The sequence below is a fragment of the Stegodyphus dumicola genome, chromosome 5, assembly GCF_044657685.1.
Source record: "Stegodyphus dumicola isolate Sdum_Otavi_A_Nest chromosome 5, ASM4465768v1".
NCBI lineage: Eukaryota > Metazoa > Arthropoda > Arachnida > Araneae > Eresidae > Stegodyphus > Stegodyphus dumicola.
The window spans coordinates 50785449-50808708 of record NC_140772.1 but is presented as its reverse complement, the minus strand read 5'-3'; the positions used below and the strand labels follow the sequence as shown (position 1 = coordinate 50808708).

The 23260-nt window shown below is 31.9% G+C and overlaps 1 protein-coding gene across 1 annotated transcript in view; it reads left to right on the top strand.

The window, feature by feature from the left end:
- The first annotated feature begins 2854 nt into the window (after positions 1–2854).
- LOC118201523 (somatomedin-B and thrombospondin type-1 domain-containing protein-like) overlaps positions 2855–23260 on the top strand; it is a 37956-nt gene continuing 17550 nt past the window's right edge. Inside the window, exons 1-2 of the mRNA XM_035373639.2 lie at positions 2855–3213; positions 19958–20152. Coding sequence (XP_035229530.1) covers positions 2976–3213; positions 19958–20152 — 433 coding nt within the window. The 5' untranslated portion in view covers positions 2855–2975. The remainder of the gene's footprint in view (positions 3214–19957; positions 20153–23260) is intronic.

Genomic DNA, 23260 nt, shown 5'->3' with positions numbered 1-23260 from the left:
ACATTTCAGTTCGAAATAAATAACTTGCAAAAACCAAAAGACCAGAAGCACAGTGGCGAACTGCAAGAAATTGGAGGTGCAAAATATGCCAAAACCATAAAAGAAATATGAAACTGAACATCTTTCGCTGCATCGTCATCAGACTGTGGGTGCAACGAAAGAAGTGAGTAAGTAAAACAACTCATTTCTGAACTGACAAAGACATGCATTAGTTTAAACTTTAAAAATAATCTTAAGAGAATAATACAAGTGAGTCTTTATCTGCGTCCAATAACTGTTGTTTAATGTTTTTATCAGCCCAACGTTTACAGGCCGAAGTAAACAGTGCAAAAAATTGCAAAATTATAACATCAGAAACATAGACTCATTCAAAAAGATTGCGAAAAAATACACAAATTTGTACAGTTATTTAAAGCAGATCGAGACCAAATACAAAACTTCCAAAAATAATAATCCAATAATTGGAAACGAAACCATAAGCAAGGTTTTTAATACAATATTTGAAGAAACAAAACTCTATGCAAATTTTGAAAACATACAGGCCGGGTTAAAAAGATAATAACATCAATCATAAACAAGCAATAAAGCATAAATATTTACAGTTTGAGTAGACTGTAAATTTGAGTAAACATGTAAAACAGAAGTAATCCAACATATGGAAAAATAAATGAAATAAATAAAAGTTTTATCTAAAAAATATAATATAAAAAATAGAGGAGCTAATTCTTAAAATCTGTAACACAAGAGCAGCAAAAGTTTGAAATGAAAAAATATATTTAAAATAATTCTATTTTAATTAAACTTAGGAGATAATATAATCAATTAATCAATATTGTTTAGGAAATAAATTATTATTAACTTACTTTGCAGCAATTGCGCAAGTAGTAGTAACTTGTTTTAGCACTAAATAAATTTAAGATCATACAACATATAATATATTACATATATAATGTAATATAAAATATTAACAAGTTATAAAAGTATATACTACTTTGCTAAAATAAAGTGCAATAATTAGGTACTTTTCAAATATATAGCAATTAGGTAGCAAATTATATACTTTTAGTAGTACAGTAGCAAAGCCGAACATGTGTAAAGTAATTAATTTAGATAAACAGCGAATATTAAACTGATTAAACTCAATAAAAATAATTTGAAAAAAAAAAAAAAAAAGTTGTAACATAAAATATGTATTAGTAAAAATGAATAATTTGAAAAAGTGAAAAAAAACATCGAATTACTAAGTTGACTATGTCTTTTTTCGGAAATAAGCTTTCAATTTCGCCGATTTCATTACCGTTTACGAAATATTTGGGAAAATTTGATAGAAGAGTGCACTTATATTCTGCAATAAAAATTCTACAGTGTTTGTTCTAAAGAGTAAACGAACATAGCGCCATCTAACAGTTTTGGTAAGAACTGATAGCGGGAATGCAACAACACTGACGTGAACGTAAAATGGGTTTAGGATCAAAAGAATAAAAAAAAGAGAAGATTAAATAAAAAGAGACTTAATTTACGAAAAGAAAACTAGTCATTACAAATTGAAATTAGAATTTTTTCTTACATATCACCTCCTTTCACCTTCAAAAGAAAAATAAATAAATAAATAAATAAATAAAGTTTAAAAAAAGGAGCTTAAAACAGTGAATAATTAACAGGTATATTATTATTATTATTATATGAAAAATGTAAAGTATGAAATTCGCAGCTAAGGAAAATTGCTAAAGGTATTGGATGTAAAATATAGTATCGCATATTTTTAAAATAGATACATTTCTCACTCCTGCTAAAATTTCATTCTTCAATCTAATCCATTTAGAAAAAAGTCCATAGTTCATCCTAGTTCTTCGTGGAAAGCTTTCAGACTTTTCTCATTTTCAGCATAAAATAAATGCCACGAATTTTAAAAACTTTCATGTATCCACTGTTTATTTTGACGCATTGTAACAAATAACAAAAATTTACAAATTCTGAAACCATGCATAGCTTAACTGGTACAAAACGCTCACCTTATATTCCATATTTATTAATTTATTATTCACATATTCACAGAATTATAGAAAAAAGAAATAAAAAAGCCAAATTATAAAGGATACTTAAGAGGCTATTGCAAATTAAAGTTAGAATTTTATGTTACTTGCATATCCAAAAGTAATTAATGTTTAAACTTATACGAAGATTTTGTAAATATGATGTATAATGGTAATTCATTAATTAAAATATCAATTCTCCCCTCTGCCCCGAAAAAAAAAAAAAAAAAAAAAAAAAAAAGAACGAGAGCTAAGACCAGCCAAAGAATTAATACGCCACAGTTTAAAGAAATTTCCAAGAAATTAAGATGGAATCGATAAAATTCAGGAAGTATTTTTTCTAGAATAAAACAGAATTCGAGATAACACGAAGTCATAGTCAGGGTTCAAAGGTCAACTGTTTTGGTCCTAAGGGCGCCGAAACTCTGTTGTGAAGCTCCCGCTGTCCCTTGATGTCTTTTTCTGTTAACAAACGACCAATATTCTCGAAATAACGATCTACTTAGATCTTGAATGACAGACCACCCTCACTGCACGTCCGAAAAGGGAGGAAAGAATCAAAATACTCACTCTACTCAATAAAAGGGGCCGTTTTGCATTCTTTTCCAAACCCAACCCATCGACCCAGACCTCTTAATCTATTTCGGAACAGAATAGCAAATGTCGCATTTGTTAAGCGCCCTACATTTTAATCCTGGCGTGTGTTTTGGCGATAAATTATACTTCCGAGCAACCCCAAAAGACACGAATGACGGGAGGAGGGAAAGAAAAGAAGAAAACAAAAATAGAGAAGGGGGTGGGTTGGCAGTCTCCGAAGGAGTGATAGCTGAAGGGGGACTAAATAAGTGAAGCTAGAAAAAAAGACATCCCCACAGTTTTCTGAGGTGGTTAGGAAGAAGCATTCAGTTTCTCATTCAAAGGCAGAACACGAGGAGCTTGATTATGAAGGTTCATCTCTTGATTTTGGTTGCACTGGCCGTGTGTACCGGGGCCAGGAGAAGAGGCTCATGTAGAGAAGCAGGGCTGTGCTGCCCCGGTAGGGACAGCAACTGTGTGGTACCTCGTAATTCTGTCTTATTCAACACTATCACCTCAGATGAACATGGAAAGCCTTGCTACTGTGACCATGCCTGTCTCAGAGTTGGAGACTGCTGCGAAGATTTCCAGGAATATTGCGAAGGTAAAAAATATGAACATCTACGGTTTTGAAACCACTAAATTTATGCAGTAGTTTATTATACCAGACCACAACTCATGTAGTTTAGTTGCAGACATGGTTGTCCATCAGCTTAATTGTAGCTTAAGCGGATCTAAGGTAATCTTTTCAAAACCGATCTTGATGGAGGGAAAGAGGAGCTAACTACAATCAACTCCCGATTTACTGGTAACTAATTAACCGAGCCCTATTTAAGAAAAATAAAAATAAATTTGCTTATTGCGAACCATCGGAAAATTACTATCGCAAACAAAAAGTACTGTTCTTTAACGCCAATTAATGACTAGGGTTTCTTTATTTATATTTTCTTCTATTGTTTACAAATGTTCTTTTTGTTTTGAATACTGATTTAATTTATGTAATCAAATTAAATTATTCTCCAGATTCTTTTACTTAAAAATACAAATCTGTTTTTATATTAAGAGTTACTCCTTTTTCTTGCGTTTTTTAGCAGCTGTAAAATTAACTGTGACTTTTGAAGTAAGAGTGGACTCGTCACCTCGTATTATGCAATAAATCGGGAGTTAATTGTACATAAATTAACAGTAAAACATTCCACGGAACTTAATAATGAAATCGTTCCAAGAAATAGCATATTTTAGTTATAAGAAATTATTATTAAGTGCTTAAATTAGTGAATAGCAATTTGAAAAACTTTTCTTAAATAAATTGTACCCAATTACAATTAATAAATTGTTATTGTGAAATAAGTAATTGAGAAAGATTTAAGTTAGGTAAACTATTAAGTATATAATTTACAGAAAATTTAAATTAATCCGAAAATTATTCATTGAAATATCTTCAGTATATAAAATTAAAGTTATCAATTAAACCGTTTTAAACAAAATTATCGATTTAAACATATCAATTAATTATTTCACATTTATTTCATAATTATTTATTACTGCAATAATTATAGCGTAAACGACTGCAAATTTAAAAAGATTAATTATTAGGAATTATTTTATTAGAAATTTTTTTAAAATTTATATGCATCAGTATTTGTCGACGAGGGGAGGGAGAACAAAATTCTTGACCAATTACTCATTATTTTGATAGAACTTGTTGTTTTTCTTCTCTTGTGGGATAAGTAAAGTATCTCAAAGAAAAATCTGCCCATAAAATTATAGTCGAACTGTGTTACAACTAGAACCGATATAAGCACATCTAGACCTTCATGCGTAAAAATCGTTTTTAAAACCCGTGTATTGCCGTAAACAGCCAGTTCCTCACATATATATCGAGCAATATATCTAAAGTAAGAATTTTCTGAATTTCTCAAGCGACCCAAAGTGTGAAACGCTGGTAATTTTTCTTGGCAGGTACATGCAGCCAGTCACCTTAAGCAATTATAAGCTCCAATAACGCTTCATATAATTCTTCTAAATATCTTTTATATTAAGCAGGTAACCCACTGAATGCATTGTCTAATTAACTAATTAATAACTATTCTTGATACAATGACATTCATTATTCTGTTGCGTACATTTTCCTGCATTTTAATAACGTACAATCTTAGGATACAGAAAGGGGAAAAAAATTATGAAAACTTTCAGATTTTATAGTTCGTCCAAATGGGCGTTTTTTTCGTTTACAGACACATACACGTTTCGAGAGCATTTGGGCTAAAGCCACATTGTGCTAAAAATATTTAAAAACAGCATATCTTTAGAATTTTCGATAAACAGTCTCGCGCACTGGATATAAAAATGTTTTATACCCTACAGTGTTGCCACTGCTTGCTTTGAAATTGTTGAGTTTTTTTTAATAAAAAATTCCTTAATGTCTTACAAAATATGAAATGGACGATAAAAAAACTCCAAATTCCAAATTCGGGCTTCCAGTTGCCTATGTTCGGGTGGAGGACTATGTTATTCAGAATTTGATGACTCTAGGTACCGTTGTTCTTTCCCAATGCGAAAAACATACATACAATCATGTAGATTCTTCATTATTTAGTTTCTTTAAATATAATACAGGGCGATAATATTTGGTGAAATAATAATTTTAAAAATTAATTAAAATTTAATTTGAAAAGTGATTCGGATATTTTAAAGTGATTCGACGCAAAATGCCGTTTCGTGACTAATTCTGGGCTAAAAATTTTCGAAATCTAGAAATATTCATTTAAAATCTTATTTTTTAGAAGATACCAAACATTTCCTTTAATCTTTAAAAGTACCGATAAATGTGTATTTAAAAGAAGAGGGGCGGGGAAGAAGAAGAATGACTATAAAGAAAAATCGATTAATTGTGGTAGAAAATTATTAAAACATGATCAACAACTATTCATTACAGAATTTCACTACGAGAAAAACTGAAATACCATCATATGGTAGCATCAATATTATTTTATTTTTGAAATAAATAATTCTTTAACATAAAAAGAATCATCTGCGAAGAGGGTAAATTCTGATACTGCTTATTCATGATCAAAACTGAAAATCATCTACTGTACTGTTAACTTGTAGATTAAAAATAATTACTTCAGATAATAGTTTCCGAGATAAATTTTGAAGTTATGTAGTAACTGAAATAGCTTTATCACAATGAAATATTATCCATGTTGCTTTTAATGATAATGTGAATTCTACAAACTTATTCTGCCATACAACTGAAAAACTAATGCATAAATAAATCATAAAATGTTTGCAGCATTATAACAATGCTTGAATGGTGTCATGAGAATGTTAAAATGTAAATGATGCTTAAATGATTTTTTAATGAATTACTTTTCAAGAAAATTATATCTCCAAAAATTCTCGCCAAAAATACACTGGTAGTTCGGTCCGAGGTTCGAATCCCGCGAACGGGCTGGCTGCATGGGTGTTTTCGTGGTTTTCCCCATGTGTAACGTATATACGAGCCAGTTTCCCTTGGAAAGTCCTCCACGAAAGGCATCCCTCCCCTTAGGCAGATAGCCCTAGTGTGCTTTGCCATAATTAAATACACAAATACACACATACTTTTCCGGGAAAAAATATATACAGAGAGTCATCGAATTATGACCGCGGTTGGACCAAAAATTGTCTTAATTGCTTGCACTATCACTCAATTAACGATGTTTAATGGCATTTCCACAAAGCCAGAAAAGCATGGGCATTTCAGCTCAAAACCATATCTTCATGATAATTTAGAAGAACGACGTGTAATTATTAACTTGCTATACAAAATTTTAAGCTATTTCAATACACAAATGCAGATTAGCGAAATATTTGCATTAGATATGCGTTAATGTGGGAAGAATGATAAATATTTAAGGAGTTAGTCACATTTCAAATGCCAAAATATGTCGAAAATATAACAAAATTTAAAGCTCAATATCTCTGTAATTAACTAGTTGATGATTGTGTGTACTTACTTATTCGATAGCCTTGATATTGTGTTTGCTACTTTTGTTTTATGGTCGAAATAATGAAATATTTTAAATCAAACACCTTCTTTGTCATATACTTAATACTGTCATACATGATATGCGTAGCATTGTGGATAAACAGTTCACTAATTTCAGTTGAATTTTTTAAAATTATATAAATAATATGCAATTAAAACGTCCTACGTTAAAAATAAAGTTAGGTAGTTTTTATCTTTTTTTTTTTTTTTTTTTTTTTTTTTTTTGAAAATTCAGATTCAACAAATTTTTTAATATAAAATTAAAGATAATTTCTAAAATTGGAATGAATTATCCCGTTGACTGTTAGCGGAAATTTCGACAACGGTCACCAATCGTTATTCCTGCGGAATTCTAAAGGACATGGCCATCCATATTTGGCGCTAAATCGCGCTACATGGCCGGCAGGGGCGTAGCTAGAGGGGGGCAAGAGGGGCATCTGTCCCCGGGCGCAGAATCCAAGGGGCGCCAAACTGATGTTACGGCATTTTAGAATTAAATGTTTTCCATCCTTGGCAAGCAGTAGGGGGCGCGAAATCTTCAGTTATCCCTGGGCGCTGAAAACCCTAGCTACGACTCTGATGGCCGGTCGATGGGATAATATAAAAGTATCCTAAAATTTTTAGGAAAGACAAATATTAGTTGGTTATTTTAAAATGACTTAAGATTCACTAGGCAACATTTTTTAAAATTCTGACTAATGGTTTCAGAAAAATCGGACAGGAAAATTATAGATAAGGCAGATAACTTAAAGATATAATTTCACGAAATCCTGTAAATGCAGTTTTCTTAATAAAGAAAAATAGAAGTATGCATATTTTTACATTTAGACAGTACTGCATAACATAATCATTGTAAATTTAATTGAGACAACGAAAAGTAAGAGGTCGAAATTTTCATATGACTTCAAATTTAATTTTAGTTCAAAAAGATTTTATGTCATAAGCATAATAATTTGCCATTTTATGCATTTATAGAGTTTACACAAGTAATCAAAATTTCTTGAATTTCTAATCAATCACTTCAGAGAAATGAAGCGCACAAGCAAGAAAATCACATTTTTGCGAAATCTTAAGTGAAAAACGAACCTTGAATTCCTATAATTATTTTTTTAATTAATAAATAATACATGGGCATTAGTTAATAAGTCAACTTTTATATCATGTGCAACGAAATATTTGTATTAATATTGTATACAAAAGCATTTTATATACACAGTTCAGGTGATTTATTATGAGGAATTTACTGAAATGCAGATATGGACAAATTGCCCGACTCTTTAAATAACAAAAGTTTAAAATTACTTTTGTACCATAACGTTGGTTCTAGAGCGAAGTCTTACGTGGGATTTGTTTTACATATATTTTGCTGTAAGAAATCAAATTTTTATATGAAAGAGTAAAGTTCTACGATCTTATTACCTGATAACTTAAATCTATTGTGCAACCTTTGTGCTTTTTTTTCATATTTAATGTAAGCTTTGGATTGGCAGCGACATACTGGCATGTTTAAAAATCAGCAAGAGATTTTTTTTTCATTGCAATAAAAAAAAAAAAAAAAAAAAAATTATTTATTTGTTTAAATGCTGAACAGAGCCTGATTTCAACCGATGCAAACCAGACACGTGTCCTTGACCTTTACATTAAAAGGAGTCAGCTGTAGTACTGAAATTATGTAAAATATTATATATTTTTCAATTCCAATTTTTAAAAACACAAAATTAGAAGAAGTAATAAAATATCAAACATCAAATTTTAACCTTTATGCTTTCCTTTAAAAATCAAACACCGGGCCTTTGAAATTACTAAGAAATAAAGATTAAAATGAAGTACTGCAATTTCTTTAATTTAAAATTATTGTTATTAAATTTACATTAAGCAAAGGAAAATTATTTTACATTTTGTTTATACGCGCTGAGAATGGAGTTCGTTTACGCACTAAAACTCAGTTTTTAATATGAAATTAAAATTAATTTCATTTTCAAGGGTAAGTCTTTTAATTCCTTATTATTCCGAAACAAAGCATGAGGATTGGGAAGGAGGGACCTAACAAAAACGGCAAAACGTCTTTATTCACAGAATATAATAAATATATCTATTTAGTATAATCTCTTCCTTTATTTATGACCTTTTTTGCTACATAAAACGATGGCTGTCATCGGCAAGAGTCGTTTTGTAAATACCAGAGCAAAAGCGCTTACTGCTCGGAGAATTTTGAAAAAAGCGGAAACGTTTTTCTATCACGGTTTTCTTTCAGTTTTGAAGATCAGTGTCCTGGGAGAAACGAAACAGAAGCAGCAGTCAAGTGAGTAGTAGCATTCATCATCTTCCTGACGGGCCAGAGGACTAATAGGATGAGAATCTCTGAATGATGGGAAATGACATTAAGATGTCCTAATATTTTCATCTTACGATCCTAGCAACATACAGCAATGCGTTGCTCAAACTGCGCAATGAATTTTCTGTTGCGCGTTGTTAAAATGTTGCATGACGGAGGTTTCTGACATAACCTGAAGCAACATCATGCTTTCGATGTTCAAGCCTGTAAATGCGATTTCGCAATGACATGGTTGACGCAAAGCTTTACAAACACATTTATTTTTACTAAAATATCCTTGCTTTAAAGGCCCGTTGTCTTCCCTGTGTTCCTGTAACGAATTTGTAACCAAATTACAAAATGTGAGAACATTCGCTATGTTCATTAGACGTGAGCTTATGCAATTTTGGATTTTTGCTAATATGATTTCGGTTTCAACAATTTAGGATTTGTTCCAAAACTGAGAATCCACTGTTTCTCCACAAAAGTATTACAGTATAATGTCCGAAATTCGGACGTCGAATATCTGGAATTAACTAAAATCCTCATCTTTGTACCATCAGCAATCTTTTTTTTTTTTTTTTTTTTTTTTCAGAATTGTTTTTGTAAGCTTTACAAATGCGCATATTCAGGCTGATATTTTTTTCATGATAAAATAAATGGAGAATTCCGATTCATAATTTAAATTTGGCATTAAATAAAATACCTCCATTTTGAAGAAACAATAATTTTGTAGGATAAATCTATATAATCAATAATTTGGTCCGTAGCCACCTTTTTTCTTGGTGTACATCTATAAAGCATTCTACATCAAAACATCTTTGATTTTACACTTACTGAATAATTTGTATCCCTGACACCAACTTAGCGAATCATCATTTGTTAATTTTGTCTTCTTTCCCACATAACTATCAACACAGGGTAGCCTGCAAAATGACTTAAGCAGCGATGTCTAAACAATGAAATATCAGTAATTGAATACTAAAGAGTATCAAAAGCTTTTATGTTGGTATTACGCTTGGCGATGATTACCAGCTAACTGCACTGCGAAGTAAGTGTTGAGGGTGTTGACGAGGAGAAATTTATAAGAAATTCCTTTTCATGGGCAAAAAATAGATTTCGCAGATGACACTCGTAGGTTAAAAGATTACATGTTGGGCTGTTTGAATTCAGAATAATTGATTTGTTATTAAGATAAGTCCAGGACCGTCACCAAATCCAGTGCCACAGTACCGGGAGGCCGAATTTTAAAGAGGCAAAATTTTTAGAATTTAGAGAGGCATCGAGCAAAAAAATTAAGACATGGCCAAATCTTTAGAATTTAGAGAAGGCACTAGGATGCAAAATTTTTAGAATTTAGGGAATCGCTTGGCAGCAGAATTTAGGACATGCGGAGACTGCATCGGTTAGCAAAACGCCTAGCGCCGGCCCTGGATAAGCCTTAAGTATATATATATGCAGTTTATTTATTCAGGATTCAGGTAAGTCTTAAACATGTACAGGAAATAGGCCTAAATATGGTAAATAACTAAAACTAAAATCATTATGGTTTAACTTCGTTAGAGTGCGATATAGGTAAGATAAAATCTATCGGAACATGTCTTTAGTCGTTAATCTCACGATGCATCGCCAATAGTGTTTAGCGGAAGCTAACTGAGCATTATGATGACAACCACGATTTTGAAAGTTTCTCAGATATTGCAAACAAAAAGCAAAATTTTCCAATTAGTAGTATTCGAAAAAAAGCGTGAAGAAGTGGCAATAAATGAAGATGATAGATATAACGGAAGTTTTTCATTTCCTTTTGCAATGCCCCGATAATCGATCCAAAAAAAGGCGGTGACAACTGTAAATCTAGAGAATATGGCTACAAACTGAAGAAAGTGACAGACAGGTAGCTGAGAACGAAAAAATTTCGATTCATAGTTTAGTGGGAACTCTTCGACACGGTAATTACAAGACTTGAAAAATGGAAATTTGTAACTGAAAAGAAATTATGTCTGTCTGTAGAGTTAAAGAAAAAGCATTAGCACAAAAATAAAAAAAAAAAAAAAAAAAAAAACAGAGCAACTTAAACACCTTGCATTATTGAAGGAAATGTTTAATACAGCAAACAAATAAATACAGAACCTTTAAAAAAATGATGCCCTTAACGTCATAAATGCGTCATTATTTCATAACCCGTTGTTTCATATTTTTAATTTTATAATTTCTACATGTCAACTTACTATATTTAAACTAATGATTTACACTGATGCCCATTAACATTGCAACACCAGGAAGGAATGATCTGACGAACGTCAAAATCACATGAAAGGAAGAAGAGGTTGGGATATGCTCTTTGTAAGGTTGTATTCTGCTCAGAATATCGTGCTATGCCTCGAATAATAATAAGAAATGCTTCCCACCAAGTGTCGGAATGCGATAGAGACAGGATAGTTGTCTATCGAAAGTGTGTATTATCGTTCTGTGACATCGCCCGTCGCACTAGTCAACATCCAGACGTTGTCATGCACATATGAAATTAATGGGTTGCTGACGGTCATACTGAACGGCATGCAGGGTCTCAACGTCCTCCATTACTAACGCCCGAGAGAACAGACATATTCTGAGGTCAGCCCTGCGAAACCATACAACCACATCACGGACCACTAGTCAGGAAATGGGCATGTTAGTAGCACGCACAGTATCCGCGCATACGGTGTGTCGACGTTTGCAGCAGCGTGAACTATCAACACTACGACTATTACTTCGGCTTCCCTTGATAACGCAACATAGAGAGAGATGGCGACTCTCTTTATGTTGCGTTATCAAGCGAAGCCAAAATAATGGTGCCAATGACAAAGCTTGACACAGAAGTGGCACAATATCGTCTTTTTAGACGAGTCCCGGTTCTGTGTGCAGTATACTGATGGCCGTATAAGTGTCTGGAGGCTCCGAGGAGACCGCAAGTCGCCTGCTTGCATTCGATATCGGCATAGTGGTCCTGCACCAGGTGTGATGGTTTGGGCAGCCATTGGGTACACGACACGCACATCTTTAGTTCTGATCAACAGTAATTTGAAGGCAGACCAGTACCTTCCTCGATACATAGGATATTCGATTGCTCTACCCTAGCCTGCGCGGTATCCAGATCTGTCACCCATTGAAAATATCTGGTCATGTATCTGGTCATGGGTTGCTGAGAGACTGGCTCGCCATCCCTGTCCAGCTAATACGGTTGAGGAAGTGTGGTATAGACTCAAAGAAGCATGGAATGAGTTACCTGCTTCTGTCATCTAAACCCATTTCGACTGCTTGACTGACCGTGTAAACGCCGTTTTAGCTGCCAGGGCTGTTAGCTGTTTCTACTAATTTCGCACGCCTATAACCCCCCCCCCGTTTACAAATTTAATCATTTTGACCTCATGTGCGATACTGTTTACGTACAATAAATACTTTTTTTTTTTTCCCTTCTTTCATGGTGTTGCAATTTTAAAGGCCAGCAGTGCCGGAAATTCATCTGGAAAAATTCCAATTCCGGAATCTCGGAAGTCCCGACGAGATCGGATCTCGTACTTTGTAAACGTATTGCGCGAGAATTAGGTAGGTCTATACTCTAATTATCACCAAAATCTCTGATGATCGATCCAACTTTATGTACAGGCGAAGCTTATAAATATATCAGAATATGTTGAAAAGATCAGAGCTTTTTCTTCTATGAATGAACAGTTTGTGAGACATGAATATGTTAACACAGTTCGTAATATTTATCTAAGAATCATTTCAAATATAAAATGAGCTATTCGCCAAATGAATTACTATAAAAAATTGTTTGTTAATTCCGGCTCTGTGAATAGGCATTTCCAGTTATTCATATTACGTTAAAGATTTTGCACTTCATATTCAAAGGTTTAGTAGGAGGGAAAAAAAAAAAAGTTCATATTAAACTGGTAACAATCTCAATTATATTTTTCAGGATATGTGTATTATATATTATGTGTATTGATTTTTCAGCACCTGATAAATTGATTTTCTTTTATTTTTAATATGGGCTAACAATTAAATTAATTCTTGGCAAGAAAGTAATTGTAATCTGCCAATTTCTTACATTCCAAATCTTTATGTTTAGCACAGATTTAGTCCAGCGTTAATCGAGTGAATAAGATTGTTGAATAGTAGTAATCTGTCTGAGGCTCAACTCTTCGTGGTTAAAAGAAATGGGTACTTTATTATTAAAGTATTATTGATTTATTATTAAAGTATTATTTAAAGTATTATTGATTTGTTTCATGTATAACTTCGATAATGTGAATTCGTTTTCCTTGAGAAATCTCATACATTCCTTAGGTTTATTTAGGACGATTGCGAGTGTTTTGTCATAATAAACTTTCTATCTCAGTAATAGATTTTCTGAAGAAAACTGATTCGTGTTTAAACTGAGTATTAAAAAGATGAAAATTGTGAGCTAATTCTTCCTGAAATAAGATGAAATTGCTTCTGTCAAACCATTTTTATAATTTCGTTTAATTTTTTTTTTTTTTTTATCTTTAGAATAAGATTCTAAAAAGTACTGTCTTAAGTGTTTTCATTTATTGATAAATTAACTAGCCTAATTTTTTAGATAGTTTGAAAAGATTACTTTTCATTGATTCATTTGAAAACTAAAATTAAAAGAGAAGAAAATTTCACAATCTAATGAATTCGAATCCAAGTTTCAAAATAATTTGTTGCATTGATATTTAACCGTCTTTGTAACTGCATAAAATTTGTTTGCAGAAATGACATCAAAATAAAAGTTTTTAAAAAACCATCATTTTTATGTTGATTTGTAAGAAAATTATGAAGATTTTATTACTATTTTTGTGTAGTTATTTAGTTTTAATATGTTCTTTCGTCTCATGTTCTAATTCGCCTGGAAATACTAATTACACAAATGAAGTTGCTAGTACAAGAATGCTTTAAAAAAAAAAAAAAAAGAAAAAAAAAAAAGAAAAAAAAAAAATTCAGATTATAAATGATGGGATGCTTGTTACCAAAAAACCTATTTTTAAAAAACAACAGATTACAGTAAGTTTACAGTCTTTAGTTTCAGTGAAGCTAGACTGTAACCTAATTAATGCAAGCTAGAAATTCCAAAATGATTTGTGAATTCAGTTTTTTTTTAAAAAGTAAATAATCAACGAGCATAAGATGATGTAAGTGTGTAATTGCATTGGTGTTTGCAAAGTATAGTAAAACTTATTTTAAGAACTTAACGTCTTATCTTACGAATTAGTTGACTTAAAGATTTCAAATAATTTTATTCAGAGAGTCTTGAAACAAGAACTGATATGCCGCATACAATGTCATTTCTTGAAATAGTACAGTTTCTTTTACATTTATATAAAATTATATTTTATTTTACATTCTTAATTGAAAGAAATCATTTCATTAAAATATATATTTCAAGTTTTTCTTTCCTTTTTTTTTCCCCTGTTCACCAGCAGTTTAAAATAAATATGCTTTTGACAGAACTTAAAATTCAAAATTCATTTCAAAATTTTAGCAACTACCAATCCGAAGAAGAGAGGAATTAACCAAGAAATTCAAATACTAATATAGTCATTAAATATCGAATTTAAGGTAAATGTTTAATTTCATAACTCTTTAACCAGTAAATTTCTTCTAAAAAACAGTCCTGTTTTTCATCATACCACTTCTAAAAAAAAGTAAGTATTTGTCAAGCCCATCAGTATCATAATCAACATAAATCCTGTCTTTAGAGATACTTTTAAAAATTTTGCTTTTAAGCTTTCTTAGACATTTTAGCTTTTGGCTCAAAGAACGTGAAGCACGTTTGTTACTGGAGAAATAAGCTTAAAAAAAAGTTTGTATTCATCGATAGCGTCTGTTTCATAACCCCAACATAATATTTTATACTTTGGGATACTTTTAAAAGTTTTGCTGTTGCAGCTTTCTTGGACATTTTTTACTTTTGACACAAAGGAGATGATGTATGTTTGATCCTGGTGGTGAAATCAGCTTTAAAAAAGTGATTATTCTTCAGTATCATCATTAGCATAATCAACGCATCATATAATCATACCTTTAGGGATGGTTCTGAGAGTTTCGCTGTCATAGCTTACTCATATATTTTTGGTTTTTGACGCAAAGAAGGTGGAGTATGTTTGATACTGGAGAAATAAGCTTAAAAAAGTTAATATTCCTCAGTATCATAGTCATTATATAACCTTGTACTTAGAGATACTTTTAGCAGTCTTGCTTTTACAGCTTCCTTAGACGGCTTTTGACACAAAGAATATAAAGTAAGTTCGATGCTGGAAAAATAAGCTTTAAAAAAGTTAATATTCTCCAGTATCATCAATGTCATAATCAATGTAATCCATACTCGTGTCTTTGGAGACAGTATAATTGAAAGCTCTGCTCTGATAGCGTTCCAAGACATTTTTGGTCTTAAAAAATGTTAATATTCATCGGTATCGTCAGTATCATAATCAACGTATAATCGTGTCTTTTGGGATAGTTTCAGAAGTTTTGCTTTTACGGCTTTCTTAGACATTTTTGGTTTTCGACGCAAAAAAAAGTTAGATGAAGTACTTTCCATACAAATAGGATAAACTTCAGTATCTTCATTCATCGGAGATGAAAGTTTGCGAAATAATGGAGGGCTTCCCGAGCAGTTCGAAGTATAATTGCTGCCTTCACTTTCTGCATAGGAAACTGACTTCTCGCTGAATGTTTTAGGTGAGTAACTTATATTAAGAATGATGGACTCGTTTTCACTTTCCGATTCATCTTCTATACTATGTCTTATATTCATAAGATGCATATTATTCGCACTCACGCTTTTTCGATCTTCCCCTGCTTGAAGAATTTTTCGATGAGTTTCGGTTTCATAATCATTCTCTGCTGCCTTAATACTAACTTCATAATCCTCATTAGAATTAATTTTACCATCCATCGCAGTGATAACAAGGTTTTCATACTGACCAAAACGAACACTATTTTCTTTTGCAGACAAAAAACTTTTCTCAGCTCTACAACAGTAATCATCCCGATCATCTTCTTTAAAGACCAAAGTGTTTAGTAAAAAATTGGTTTTGAAATTTTTTATACCACTTTTCCCTGCACCATCCAAAGGGAACGTAGGATCCTCCAGATTTCCAAATAATACCGCATTTTCTTCCAAATTTGAAATAACAGTATTACGAGGTAGATCACATAACTGGTCTAATTTGCTTTCATTAACAAACGTATCTCCAACTCTTGCGTTATCTTTATTATTTCTTTCATTAATATATGCACAGTTTTTCTGAGTAAAATACTCCAAGTTTCGCTTTTCATTAGCAAAGTAAATTGTATAATTTTCAGCATTAAAATTGCGTATGCGGTCAGGGACGCTGCAAGTTATCGCATTTTCATTTTGCGAAGTACCGCCATCATCATTTGTTAAACATTTTGAAGGAATGCTATCAGCATCAGGTAAAAAACAGTTGCTATCACTGTCAGACATTTTGAGAGGGGTATATTTAACATAATTATACGGAAGTTTTTCGTATCTTCCAAGCTGAGGTATTGAAATTATTTTCTTTGCTTGTTCTCTCTTTCTCTTAAAAAAACCGTATATAATTATACATAAGATAATGAATATTAGAACGGATGCAATTGGTAATGCGTATACTAGAGAGGAAATATGACGTGGAAGTTCAGTTTGCTTTCTAGAAAGCTCATTATTAGTTGGTTTAGAAGGGAGAATAGAATTGGGCGCTGTTTGAACCATGTTTACATCAAAAGTTTGCACAGGTTTAGGATAGCTTTCAGTAGAATCGTCAGAATTGCGAAAAATAGTTTTCTGTCCATTTGGATTCAAGAAATTAGATCTTGTGTCAAAAATAGTTTTCTGATTGGTGATTTTAGTCCGATATTTCTCAGACATAGTTAGATTTTGACCTTCTTTAATATCAGTGTTTTTGGCTTGTAAACTTGTGTTTGTACTCATATGCAACGGACCCATACTGGATTCTTGCTGATCAACTGCTCTAACAAATATATCTGTAGGTAAAGTTGAGGCCACTGTCTGGAGAGTTTTCTTCGTGTTAAATACTTTTGTAGTACTCGAAAGATTTTTACTCAAGCCCATAAAATAAGTAACAGGAAAATTACTTTTACTTCTGTTATTGAAAATCGATCTTATCCTATAATAGTCACTGCTAATATTTGACACTGGCATCACAAAGGGCTTTTCAGCGGCAACATTTTTCAATTCAGAATTTTCATCTAGGGTTGAAGGGTATTTAAATAGTGAGTCTTTTGAACTTGTCTGAAACTCGAACTTTTCGTTTACGGTTTTATAGAATTTTGGTGACTTTCTATTTCCAATACTTTCGAATTCACGAATTTCCTTGTTTGAAAACTCTGTCACCAATGATGGCCCGATATTTAGTTCTTCATCCTCAATGATTTCCTTTTTAATAAAATTTTGTGGCTTTACCGAATTCAGATGGGGTCTTTTGAGAGCAATTTTTTTCCATATATTCTCTTTTTGTGCAGTCACAGGCGGCTTGGTTAATGGTTCTTTCACACGCATCTGAAACTCAAGCTTTTCGTTTACGGAATCATGAGATTTGTTCATCGACTCTTTACTTATAATGTCCTTGTAACTGTGAATTTTGTTGTAAAAAAAAGGAATCTTTGAAGATGACTTAGCTTTTAATCTATTAACTGCAATATTTCCTTTTTTAATAAAATCGTATGGTTTCACAAAGCTTATACGATACCTTCTAAGAGCAGTATTTTTCAATCCAGGTATTTTAGATTTGTTCAATTTCATCGTTGACCTTTTTCTTCTGATTTTAAATCCAAGATTTTGCTCCTTAGAGGCATGGAATTTGTTTAGGAATGGTATAATTCTAATGTTCTTGAACTCATCAGACTCAGCATTGGGAAACTGACTCTTCGACAGCTTAGCTTTTAATTCATCATCTGCAGTAAATTCACTTTTAACAGCTATTTGTAGCCCCATAGAATTCACACGACCTCTTTTAGAAGCAATATTTTTCAAACCAGGCTTTGTATTTCCAGTTGTGAAAGCATCGGATTTAAGCAGCTCTTTAGCTGTAAGAAATCCACGATTTTCCTGATTGGAAAGGGGAATCTTTACTGGTGGTCTTGCTTTCAATCCACCATCCATAAGGATTTCGCTTTTAACACCTCGTTGCAGCAGATGATCTTCATTGCTAGTTATTGGCAAGTATGCCAGTTTACGTAAGAAATTACTAAATCGCAATTGATCCATAGCAAGCAAACCGCTCTTGTAGATCAATCAGTCATTAAAGAAAACATTCTAACTAAAAATCTTAAACAATTCATGAACAACAGATATTTAGTCATATTGTTGCTCAAGAAAGTGATGACTTTCAATAAAAAAACATTATTGCAATAAGGAAATCAATCCAATTGTTGGATGCATTCAAATTTTAGCACTGAAAATATGGTAATAATTCCAATTAGAGTAAGAATTATGTTTAATGTTAAACAAAAGATGAAGAATCATAATATACGCAATGTTCAGATCATTACAACATTAAAAATAGTTAAGTGATCCTTATACGAGTAAATATAAACTAAAAATATAAATGAAGGTATTTTATTTCAGATTTATGACATATTTCCGTAACATCTGTTTAATGCTTAGAGGCTACATATTTTCTAAAGGGAATTCCGGATATCTTGAGTCCGGTTACTTAAATTTTAATGTACTTTATATTTGAGATACTCATTAAAAATTAAACAGACGATCATAACATACTCTGAAATAAAAGTAAAGCTTTTGTTTCTGTTTCTTTGTAAGCTATAGAGGAATTGCCCTATAGATTGGTAATTAAAATAACAGTTTTGAAATGTGATCTAAATGTGATCCAATTTAAAATTTGTGCTTTAAAGATCTCAAGTTTAGTATTATATAGAAATACGAAAGATAAAAATCATATATTCAAGGTGTCAAATGTAAATTTTATACGTTTTTCTCTACACTATTTATAGATACTTCTATTTTAAAATTCTAATTTTAGAATTTTAAAATAAAATGCAGGAATTTGAAAGGTTTTTTGTAATGTAATGACGAATCTATTTCGTGAAAATTCGTTTCCGCAGTTAGAAACGAATTATTTGCTATGTATGCAGATATTATAAGAAGTAAAAATGAGTAAAAATAGGAAGCTTCCGTTGAAATTTTTATAGCTTCCTATTAAAATTATGCATTTTTAAAACACTTTTTGAAAAATACAAAAATAGGAAACTCGAATTTACATGTTAAATTTTAAAAATAAATTAGTCATGTAGAGACATTAGGTTACTTTTTAAAGCAGGAGAGATATAAAATGAGCGACGCCTTCGCAGGGAATCGAAGCACGGACCTCTGGAATACGCGCCCAGCGTGCAAACCACTACACCATGAAGGCACGGTAAGAAGGCGTGAGAAATAGCTTATATACTCTCCGCTTTTTAAAGGACGACTGGGGTTTAGGGGACCCAGTCACCAAATCCTGGATGTGGAGATGCGTGTGATTTAACTTCGGCTATCAAAATGGCTAATGACGGGTAACTAATGTAGCAGAGTTGGAGGAGAGAAAATTGCTACTGCGAATGTTGCTGCCAAAAGCTCTTATCTCTAAAACTTTCAGAAACCTTGACTTAAACAGCCATAACTTATTCAAACCCTATTGAGAATTAATGAAAACGAGAAAGGATAGTATATATATCCAAATCATTAAAAAAATAAAAAAAAAATAAATAAATAGGTTACTTGATGTAAACTCAACAACTTATAACATGCGTAGTTTTACTGAAAAATAAGTATTAAATGCTAACTGCTTAATGAATGTAGTTATTAATATTAGTACGAAATTTTGAAATAATTCTTTGAATAATAAATTCTTTGAATTTTGCCAAATGTTCTTGATTTAAAAATTTTTACATATAATTTTATCGTGTAAAATCTATTTTTTTTACTTTCTCCAGCCCGTAATTGTGAGGTGTCTGGATGGGGCCCCTGGTCCGAATGTAATACTGATTGTGGGACCGGGGTCATGACAAGGGAGCGTCATGTGATTCGTCCCGCCGCCAATGGAGGTGAGATATGCCCTGAACTTTCCCAGAAGAGAAGCTGCTACGGTACTCGTTGCGAGGAAAATATTCATGTCAAAGCGAACAGAGGTTTGAAAAAATTTTATGTTATCACTTATTGTTTTCCCAATCTTTTCTCTATTATTATTATTATTATTATTTTATCTCACGTTTTTATTAATGCTTCACATTTCAAAACTGTTTACAATTAATTCTTTCGTAAATGAAGTTTCCATTTTCCTTAATAATTGTGTCTATAGGAGACTGTTTTCTTTTAGTTTTTGCAATATGTTTATCTTTACTTTAGAAATATTCAGAAACTATTTATAATGAGAGTTATTTAATAAATTAACAGAATAAACCTATTCCTAATTTAGACATTACTATGTCAAAATTAGTTAGAGATTTCATGACGACTTCCTTCAATGAAATGCATTAAAAATAGAATTTAAATCATTTATGTGTTTGCTGCTGTTAATCTGCTGTAAAGAAAATGTAATAGGAACATTTATCGTATTTAAATCTTTTTTCTTAATATTGCCACTCATTGGGTAAGGCCGAATTATTCCGAGCATCGAGGTACACGTCAAATTCGTGGCAGAATAATTAGTTGACTGAATTTTTCTCATATAGTATAGATCTACATCTATTCGTCCATCCATGCGTCTGGCGGATACGAAAATCTCAAAATATAAGCCGGGGAAAAACGTTCGTCCTGCTACAGCCAAATTTTAAACATCTGCATTATTCTGGAACAGGGTTTCCCCAACTTTTTTTCTTGACCCAGTAAAAATGTTTATGCCATATTAATACATTAAATAAATATTAATGTTCAAATATCTTATCTTTATTGTGAAAGTAACAAAAATGCATACAAAAACGTAAAACAATAGCAAAGATTTATTCGGAAGTGTGATACTTTTTCTCGTTAACTAGAACTATCAAGAATCGTCTGCAGAAAAAGAAGACAACCTTATTCTTAAATCTGGTTGCATTTACATTACATTTAATGTAATATTTAATGTCTATTTCTACAGTGTCTCAAAAAAGTGATGGGACACTTGTGCTTTACAAAAGGAAACTGCAATAAAATAAATTTTAAAAACATGTAAAATTTTTTGTGGGTGTGTTTCATACTTAAATTTAGTAACAATTATTACATAACATACATTTTCTCAAAATATTAAAATATTAATTTAATAAAAATACAATTGTTTAGAACGGAACAGAAAATGGCTCACTTAAGTGATGGGACACTTACTTTTCCATCAAATATTTATCCAAAAATTTTACTTTTTAAAAGGTTTTAATATTTTGTCGGATTTCCTTTTACTTTTAAAACATGATTTAATCTTCTGGGGATGGATTCGACTAATTTTTTTGTGATTTCTGGAGTGGTTTTACCCCATTCTTCTTGAAGCACCGATTTTAATTGTTGTTTTGAAGAAATAGTGTGTTTGCGAATTCTTGATTCCAATTCTTGCCAAATATTCTCTATGGGATTTAATTGTGGAGATTGTGGGGGGTGTTTTTATTATTTCATGACAGTTATACAGCAGCCAGAGTCTAACGTTCAAAGCACTGTGCTTGGGGTCATTGTCCTGGTAGAATTTAAAATCGTTATGAAGGTTCAATTTTCGTGCTAAAGATTTCAAATTTTAATTTAAAATGTCAATATACTTGTACTGATCCATTATACTGTCAATAAGAACAAGATTACCAACTCCAGCGGAAGACATACACCCACATACCATAACTCTTCCTCCACCATGTTTTACTGTTGGCACCAAGTTCTGTTTGCGAAATTCTTCCCTGGGTTTTCTCCACACCAAGATTCTACCGTCAGAACCAAATATATTAAATTTACTCTCATCAGCAAATATAACTTCATTCCAGTAATCAGAATTCTTATTTATGTTGGATTTTGCGAAAGCCAGTCTGAGTTTTCTATTCTTTTCACTTACGAAGAATTTTTTCCTGGCTGCTCTACCGTGATATCCAGTAGATCGAATTACTCTTCTAATAGTTTCAAAATTAACAATTACTCCATATAATGCTTGTAAATCAGCAGCAACTTTAGGAGCACTCATTCTTTGATTTTTTTTAAATATTTCGAACGATAATTCGCTTTATTCCATCGGATAGCTTTGATGGTTGGCCAGGTCTTCTTTTATCCTGAATCATATGATTCTTTTTATATCGTTTAATGATATTGAAAACTGTTGAATGACTAAAATTAGCTGTTTCAGTAGTTTCTCTAATAGATTTTCCACGTTCAATATGCAAATTAATAACTAATTTTCGAATTCCAGGCAAAGTTTCTTTTCGTTTAGCATTCATGGCTGCACAGAGCTAAAACACACAAAAATTCCAAAACAAACTGGAGAGAAATACTGCAGACGAGTTTATAAATTATTGCCAATTGCTTTTGAGTAAAAATAAATAGCCCAAAAGATATTTTTATTGCTTACTTCAGACGATTTTTGTTGCATAGTACGTAGTGTCTCATCACTTAAGTGAGCCATTTTCTGCTCCGTTCTAAACAATTGTATTTTTATTAAATTAATATTTTAATATTTTAAGAAAATGTATGTTATGTAATAATTGTTACTAAATTTAAGTATGAAACACTCCCACAAAAAATGTTTACATGTTTTTTTAAATTTATTTTATTACAGTTTCCTTTTGTAAAGCACAAGTGTCCCATCACTTTTTTGAGACACTGTATTTGTATTCATTGTATCTTTTGTGTCAATATGCCATTACTTACTGGCAATGGGTGATTAGCATTTACCTTATGAATTATGCACAAGCTCAGCAGCTTACGTTTTCTCCTTCTCTCAGTTTTAGTATTCTAAATTCAGTTAAAAAATTATTGATATTTCATCATTATTTTTAAGATAACTGTTCTAATTTATTCGTAGAATTTAATTCGTAATTTTCAATTTAATTTGATTAGGGTTAGAGTCTCGCACTCAGGCACCCTGTTTGACATCGTTAAACTTGACGTCATTCCATAGAGCGCGTGTGCATGCTCCAATATGCGCCGTGGACGTTTGGAGCATCTTCCTATGTAAATATATGCAAACACCGATGTTCATGTTCCCAATAATTCCCCCCCTTGCACTGGATGTGATGCAATACTTTTCTTCCGCATTTCTTTCGAAAACTGAGGATGGTACCGTTACAGTTCTTTAG